At 47.2% G+C, this 8777-nt stretch overlaps 1 protein-coding gene across 1 annotated transcript; it reads left to right on the top strand.

The window, feature by feature from the left end:
- Positions 1 to 811: 811 nt before the first annotated feature.
- Positions 812 to 8417, top strand: KLK13 (kallikrein related peptidase 13). The gene is given in 8 exon segments (XM_036833494.1): positions 812 to 1076; positions 4106 to 4181; positions 4183 to 4237; positions 4240 to 4298; positions 4614 to 4690; positions 4693 to 4881; positions 6322 to 6458; positions 8026 to 8417. Coding segments are annotated over 8 exon segments (999 nt in total). The 5' UTR covers positions 812 to 835; the 3' UTR covers positions 8191 to 8417.
- Positions 8418 to 8777: the final 360 nt, after the last annotated feature.

An 8777-nucleotide genomic window follows, 5' to 3' on the forward strand; every position in this document is an offset into this window, starting at 1 on the left:
TGGGGGAGGAGGGAAGGGTAGAATAAATTTGGGCATCCCTGTGTTTTCCAGAAGAAATAGGGCTGGAGATGAGGCTGAGATGTGTTGAGTTTGATGTAGAGAGATAAACTTGAGATAAGGCTGTTGATGGGAATGGGTATGAGGGATAGGCTGACGGTAAGGGGAATCGTTAAAATTAGTTGGGATGTGGGAATAGAGTAGAAAATGGCCAACCAGGAGCTGACGTATATTAAGAATGTGTATAGGGTTGGAGGGGGGATGAGAAAGTGGCATAAAAAATGGGTTGATGTTAGGGAGGGCCTTAGGGATTTTGGGTGGGCCTGGAGAAGGAATTGGGCTTTTCCCTTCCCTCCACGTGGGTCTTGCTGCCTGAAAGTTCACAGTGGGTTCAACTTGGGCTTGGGTGGAACCAGATCTGGGTCCTAGCTTGTCCTGGTAGCTCCGCCCCACACGAAGGGCCAAGCCCAGGCGCGGGGTTGGGGGGTGTGCATGGCGACAGCCAGCTGAGCCATTGGGGGTGGAGAGGGGACGGCCAGCAACAGGGAAATGCTGAAGGCGCTGGGGGCAGGGAGTTCAGGGGTTAAAAGTCATGGGTCGAGGCTGAAGTTTGAGGCAGCTGGCAGTGGAAGCTCTCCCTGAGAGGGGAGAAAGGACAGGAGAGGGTAGAGAGGGGCGGGAGCGTTCACCAAGGACCCAGCTCGCTGGAGGGCAGGGGTGGAGGGACTGGCCACCTAGTGTGAAGGGCTGCAAGCCAGAGCCCCAGGTGAGGGAGGTGTGCAAGCTGCCGCTCCCACCACGTTCCTGGGACTCTCCCCCCACCCCCCCCCCACCAAGAATGGCACTTAGGGAGGGGCTTGCAGATTCCAGGGTCAAGGTTTTCAGAGTAAAGGAGAGGACGTTCAAGATTGGGAAACGCAGAGCAGGGTGGGTAGGGAGTGTCCAGAGATGGGGGTTCTGGCCAGCGCTTAGCACCCTCTTCAATTTCTCAGGCTCCGCCCGCCCTGCCCCCCACCCCAAAGTCACCACGTGGCCCCTGGCCGCCGCAATCGCTTTCCTGACGGTGGCCTTGTCAGAAGGTAAGAATGCGCGGGGGTGGAGGCCGGGTGGGGGGAGGGGAGGGGAAGGGGGAGGGGCGTGGGAACCGCGAGCTCCGCCCCCCGCCCGCTCGGGGCCGGGTCCCACCGGGACACAGGAGAGCTTCCTGCTTGTCCCTGCGTGACCTGGTGTCCCAGTTGGGGTCAGTCCACTCTCCCCACCGACCGCAGACCCTCTCCCAGCTCAGATGGGCTCGCCCTAGTTTTAAGTCTTCTTCGGGATCTTCCGAACCAGCCCGTTTGCTGATTGTCCTACTCTGCATTGGAAAGCCCACCCCCAAGACCCTCCCACGTTCAAGGCCTCCCCAAAGTTACAAGAGACAGACATGGGTTCAAATCCTGACGCTGCCACGTTGAGCAAGTAACTTAGCTTCTTTCTTTCATCTGTAAAAATGGGAACCTTAAGTCCTGACCACAAAGGGTGGTTGTGAATATTGAAATGTAATGCATGTAATGTGCTCACCGCCTGGCAGACAGAAGGGACTGGAAAGTTAGTTGTTATTACTACTTTATTGGTAGTATTCTGTCTCCTTTCTCAGGCCCTTCCAGAACCTTCTAGATTGTTCTTTAATCCTTGAGGAGACCCCAAACCTATCTGATTCCACCCAGAGTTGGTCCGCAGAGATTCCTCTCCTCACATTTAAGCCCCCTTTCCCTGCCCTTGCAGGCAAGTTCTCTGGAAACCCCATTCATGCATCACTCATTCATTCAACAAACAGCTGAGCACCAGGCAGAGTGCCGGGTGCTGTAAAAGCAGAGACAGAGTTCCTGCTCTCAGCACCCAGAGCCTAGAGGAGATGGATGCAGACATTATTCAAACAATTACCCAAATAATTAGATAATAATTAGTTAGAACTGTGACACGAGGTGATGGCTTCAAGGAGCCAAGCCAGAAGCCCAGAGATATCATGGCAGCTCCTGGCCTGGAAAGGCCCCCAAAAGGCTTCACCCTTGAGCTGAGACCTGAAGGAGGGAGGGGTCCTCAGGCACCCATCACCACCCTTGGCCTGAAGGTGGGGTAGCTTCTCTCCTTTGGTGACACACCTAGGACTCCCATGTCCCCTTCTGGGTGCCATGCCCCGGGGCTAGGAGCTCCACATGCATCGTCTTGTGGAATCCTTAACAGCCTTATGAGGTAGGTGCACTATAATTACTCCAGTTTCACAGCTGAAAAACCCACGACTCTGAGAAAGCAAAGTCCCCAGCAGTGCCTGAGTCAGGATCCTAATCCATGTTGCCTGTGCTGTCTTCCACACCCTGGACTTTATGGTCTGGCAAACCATCTTTATTAATTTCAACCGAATGGTCTTCTTAGAGGCAACTTTTTTTTTTTTTTTTTTTTTTTTACTTAAAATATATTTGAAGTTTATATCACCGTTCTAAATGGAAAACAGCATCCTTTGCTATACATAAAAGGTAAGAGAGAAAAATCAATTCCACACAATGAACAAAAACAATGTTTATTGTATTGGACCACCTGAAACTGCCTATAGTTGACCCTTTTTGACCTCCCCTAAAATAGCAATTGCAGATAGTTCAACTTAATTTTGGGGTTGCCAGCTGAAGGTAACCTTCTGCTTCCTCCTGGTTTTGAAAGGTGAGCTCAGCAAGACAAGAGAGGTGTTGAAAGGATATTAGCACCATCGTGAAACTTTCTCCTGACAAAATCAGGTTTGAAAGAGAAAGGAATGATGACTCAGTTTCTGAGGGTGCAATTAATAGCAGTCCCCACTTACTGAGTGCTTGCTCTGTGCCAGGTCCTGTGTGTGTCTTGGATGTAGGATCTTACTGAACCTACAACTACCCGAAGAGAGACAAACGATTACTTTTCCTTCTTTACAGCTGAGAAAACTGAGGTTGGAGACTTGTCCCCAGCCAGAAAGTGGCACATTCAGGATTAGACTTTCTCTGTCCCTGTGTTGCCTGCTGTGCCTCTAATGCCAGGCACAGTGCCTGGTACACACAACATTCATTGCTTGAGTAGCTGCTGTGTGCCAGACATCGCTAGGTCCTGGGAATGCAGCACTGAATAAAGCAGTTCAGGTGCCTGTGGTCAGTGCAGCTTACAGTCAAGAAGAGGAGATTAAACGTAAACAAAATATAAAGAGAAAGGAATAGTGATTGTAGCTATGATGAAACTCAACTTGGGAGATGTCATAGGGAATGACAGGGGGCGGGGAGTTTAGGAGGGGCAATATTAGACCAGGTGACCAGGAATCTGGGAAGGCCTTTCTGAAGAGGTGACATTTGAGCTCAGCTCTCAGAGTCAAGAGGGACCCAGATACGCAGTCTTTAGATTCTGAGTGCCATCCAGTAGACTATTTCACGTATATAATGTCTTATATCTGTGCTGTCCAATGTGGTAGCTACTGGCTATGTGGGGCCTTGAACATTTCAAATGTGACTGGTGTGACTGAAGAACTGAATTTTAAATTTCATTTTAATTAATTTAAATTTAGATAGCCCTATGTGGCTAGTGGCTACCATACTGAACAGGGCAGGTCTAGAGAAAGAACTGTCCAGAAAGAGGAAGCAGCAAGCACAAGGGATCTGGTGTGTTTGAAGAACAGGTCCATGGGTCTGGAACAGAGTGAGTGAAGAGGAGAAGTGGGAGATGGGGTTGAAGAGACTAGCAAGGGTCAGATGATGCAGAGTGCTGCAAACTTTGTATCTGGGGGTGGTTAGCCTATGAATGGTACGTAAAGTCATGAAGGCACTCAGTAAATGTGTGTTGAAAGGATGGAGGGATGGATGGATGGAGGGATGGAGGGATACTGCCTGTGTAGATGGGTAGGTTAGGCTCACTTCTACATCCAGAAATCAATCCCTGTAGTGGGCGACTCCTCTCTACTACATAGAAAATGGCACCTCCCAGAGGCCAACAAATGAATCATCAGTTCCTGGTCACCCGGAGCAAAATTCTGAGTCTCTCCCCAAGCCCATGAACCACAACACCAGGCCTCCTTTCCCCGTGAACCCCAATTCTCTTAACATTTTCTCTTCTTTACCAGACATCTCTCAGCAGTACCTCAAGATTCTCAATGGCACCAGTGGGACCAATGGGCTCCTCCCCAGTGGCTACACCTGCCCCCCCACTCTCAGCCTGGAAGGTAGCCCTACTAATGCAAGGGCGGCCGCTCTGTGGGGGGGGGGGGTCCTGATCCACCCAAGATGGGTCCTCACTGCAGCACATTGTCTAAAGGAGTATGTGGGGGCCAGGGGAGCATGGGGTAGGGATGAGACTGAGACTGGGGTGGTGGGTGGGTGGAGCTGAGTTTGAGGATGAGGTTGGAACTGGGTTGGGATGGGCATGGGGGAGAGAATGAGATTTGGAGTGGAGATGGGGAGGTGGGTATGGGAATGGAGTCAAAGTAGAGGGTTTGGATGGAAGTGGAGTTGAGGATGTGGAAGGAGACATGTTTGGAGATGAGGAAGGAGGGATGGGGGAGGGTTAGATTGGGGATGGAAACGGAGATGGGCTCCTGGGCTCCTCTAACCACCCCCTTCGTGCACCCACAGCGGGTACAGAGTATACCTGGGCAAGGACGCCCTGGGGCATGTGGAAGATGGAGAGCAGGTGAGGGAGGTAGTTCGATCTATCCCCACCCTCTATACCAGATCAGCCCCACCCACCTGAGCCATGACCGCAACATCCTGCTTCTGGAACTGCAGTCCTCGGTCCAGCTCACGAGCCACATCCAAATCCCGCCCTTCTCCCACCACGACTGCCTCCCTGCTGGCACCTGCTGTCTGGTGTCTGGTTGGGGCACCACCACCAGCCCCCAGGGTTTGTGCCCACACAGGTGGCCTGAGGTCTCACAGAGTGGCCAGGGAAGCTGGGGCAGAGAGGGGAGGGTAGGTTGGAAGAGGAGTTTTTATAAATAAAAATAGATTTATTTATATATGTGATAAGTCAGATATCACAGATATAATATATAAAGTTATATATATATCCTTTATGTAAATATAAAATATAAATATGTAAAAGTAAGGTTATATAATGTTACATATAATAGATAATGTATCATTTTATATATCCTTTATAGCATATATAAGTATAAATATAAAGTTATATATGTTATATATCATATATGATATAGTTATATATCCTTTATATAAATATACATAAATTTATGAATATAAAGTTATAATCACATATAATATGTTATATATATAAAATTGTTTCCTTTTTAAAATATATATAAATTTATAAATATATAAAAGTATATACTATATAGTATATGTTCATGTTATATGGATGTGCCTAATAATACATCTGTATATAAATACGTAAATGATAGAAATTAGATTTATTTCCTAAGCTATAAACGATATACTTATGTATTTATTTAAATAGATTTGTGGGACTTCCCTGGCGGTCCAGTGGTTAAGACTCCACGCTTCCACTGCAGGGCTCAATTCCTGGTCGGGGAACTAAGAATGCATGCTGTGCGGCACAGCCTATATATATATATATATATATATATATATATATATATATATATATATATATATATATAATATTTAAATATATAAATATTATCATTTATGATTCAGAAAATAAATTTACTATATCAATTATATTTATTAAATATAATAAAGTATAAATAAATATATCTTTTGGATATAAATTATATATATATATATATATATATATATATATATATATATATATATATATGAATATAAAGTTGAACCCTATAGCAACAAGAGCCCTTTGCATCTCCGGAGCAGTCCTTAGTTCTCCCCTAGTCTCATTACCATATCTTTCTTCCCAACATGTCCCATTCCTCTTCCTACCACTCCTTCCTACTCTCCCACATCTCTTTTCATCTCTCCTCCTCCTGGTGTTTTCCTCATCTCCAATTCTCTCTCACCCCTTTGCCTTCCTATCTCTTCCCAACACCTTCTCTCTGTCTTTCCCCATCACTTGCTTCACCTCTCTCCTCATCTACCTCCCCTTTTATATCTCATACTGAGATATATTTATTTATCCCTGTCCCATTCCTCTCCATCTTTCTCTCCACTTTTCATCTTTTCTTCCACCTCTCCCCCCATTTCTCTCCACATTTCTGTCTTCCATCCCTTTACCCAGATACATATCCAATCTCTTCTCCCATCTTTCTCTTCCCATCTTTATTTTCTACCAACTCTCTGCTCACCCAGCTTCCACCCCATAGCCTGTCCAGAACAGACATCCTTAGACCTTCCTCTCTCTCCTTTTCAGTGAGTTACCCCCAAACCCTCCAATGTGCCAACATCAAACTATGCTCAGGTGAGGAATGTCATCAAGTCTACCCGGGGAAGATCACATCCAACATGCTTTGTGCCAGCACAAAAGAGGGTGGCAATGACTCCTGTGAGGTGAGGCCAAGGGGTGGTGGGTTGCCACAGGCCACGTGGTGGGGACAGATGCTTGGGAAGAAGGATTTGCTTCCAGCCTTGGGCGAACCAGTCTTTGCAAGGTGAGATATCTCCTAGCATAGAGGGTCAGGACAAAAAGGGGGCACCCATGGCTGGCAAACAGAATTCATCTTAAGCCTGGGCTTTGACTGACAGTGGCTGCCCAGATCCTTGTGTTGAGATGTATAAACGTTGGGATTCCTTTGGTTGCAAGTGACAGAAACCCAACACAAACCAGCTTAAACAAAACCCTGGCTTTTGTAACTGAAAAGTCCAGGGTGTCTTGTTTCAGGCACGGGTGGATCCAGGTGCACACATAATGTTTAAGAGTCTGTCTCTCTCTAACTCTCAGCTCTTCTCTCTTCAGTTTTGGCTTCATTCTCAATTAAACTTTTCCCATGCCATAGCAAGATGGCCCCAGCAGCTTTGGGCTTACATCCCACCCTCTAAGGAACCATCTTTGAAAGAGAGAACATCTCTTTTCCAACTGTGTACATAAACACTTTGAGCATGATTCTCACTAGGCTGACTTAAGTACAACTGACCCTTGAACAACACAGGTTGGAACTGCATGGGTCCACTTATAACACAGAGTTTTTTTCAGTAGTAAATACTACAGTAAATACACAATTCAAGGCTGATTGAATCTGCGGACGCAGAACCTCAGATACTGAGGAACAGCGTATATAGAGGGCCAGTTATAAGTTATAGGGGGAGTTTCACTGTACAGAGGGTCAGTGCCCCTAACCTTTGTGCCGTTCAAGGGTCAGCTGTATTGTGTCCTGAACCACCACTCTGGCCAGAGCTGTGGGATTCTCTGATGGACCAAGTCTGAGTCACGTGACTAGCCGTGGGGGTGGGTAGGGGCAGGGACAAGTTGCATGGATTGAGAGTGGTTGAGAGGGTGTTCCCCAAATGAAAAAAATCTAGAGGCTGTCATCAAAATAAGGGGAAATGGATACTACACGGGCAAAAAAACCCAACGTATGTCCAATTGAGGGGGGCTTCTTAGACTGGGTTTTGGTTTCGTGGGAAAGGGTATGATAATGAACTAATGATATGAGCCTCATCAATTAGTAATTTCTGCCCTGGGCCCAGAGGGAGAAGTGGCAGTGCAGGTATGTTGTCTACCCTACCAGGAATGTGGCTGGATTAACCCAATAGTAAGACGACACCAAGGAACCATAAAGCTGAGGCAGGGTTGGGAGGTAGGGAGGGGTACAAGCTGGGATTTGGGGCCAGAGAACCAAGAACAGGTTTATGAGGTAAGCCACCATCAATTTAATGAGACTGAGGAACAGAAAAACAGGGAGAGACACAGAGGTGTCTGTCTGTCTCTCTCTATGTGTCTCAGCGTCTATCTCTGTCAATTTCTCTCTTTTCCTGTCTCTCTGTGTTTGTCTCCTTATCTCTGTTTCTGTTGCTCTGTCTCACCCTTTCTCCATATTCCTATCTCTCTTTACCTCTGCCTCCGTGTGTGTCTCTCCTTTTGTTCAGGGCCCCCTCCCTCTCTCTTTCTCCCACTCAGGGCGACTCCAGGGGTCCCGTGATCTGTAATGGAACACTCCATGGCATCATCTCCTGGGGAGACTTCCCACGTGGACAGCCCAACCGGCCTGGTGTCTACACCCGAGTCTCTCAGTGTGTTACATGGATCCAAGAAACAATCCGAAAACGGACAACTCGGGAGTAGAAATGGACGAAGGGCCCACAGTAAAAGGCGGGTTGGCTTCCCTGCCTCCTTACTCGGTTTGCCTAGCCCTTCTCTGTCCCTCCCAAAGTGTTCCGCTTGAACCAGTGACCCATGTTTTCAAAATACCCAATCCCAGCGGACATCACATGTTTCAAAAGCATTCGGTTACTTTCAGCATCATGGTCTCCCAGACGTTGCACCCCTGAAACATCCCAGCCCCCTGAACGTCCCAGCCCAGACAACGTCCCAGATCTCCCAACTGTTTAACGTCTAGATCACCATCTGAATGTTCTATCTGTGGAACACTTAAATACCTCCATCAACCCATCTCAACAATATTCTGTGTCCCATGAACAAAACTTCCTTGACAACATCTTATACCCCAATTTGCTGCCTATATTCTAGATCCTTCTATGTTTTGTGCTCAAGTGGGTCCTAGACTCCCAAGACATTTCTTCCTGAAAATAGTCTCTTGTGTGCAGGATCTTCTGCTCTGACAATATTATATGCACCTCTGATTCGTCACAGCTAACAATGGAACCTCACAATGGTTCATTCTTTCAAATGAACCTGAGGAAATTCCTGGA

This window comes from Balaenoptera musculus, chromosome 19 (genome assembly GCF_009873245.2).
Source record: "Balaenoptera musculus isolate JJ_BM4_2016_0621 chromosome 19, mBalMus1.pri.v3, whole genome shotgun sequence".
Lineage (NCBI taxonomy): Eukaryota > Metazoa > Chordata > Mammalia > Artiodactyla > Balaenopteridae > Balaenoptera > Balaenoptera musculus.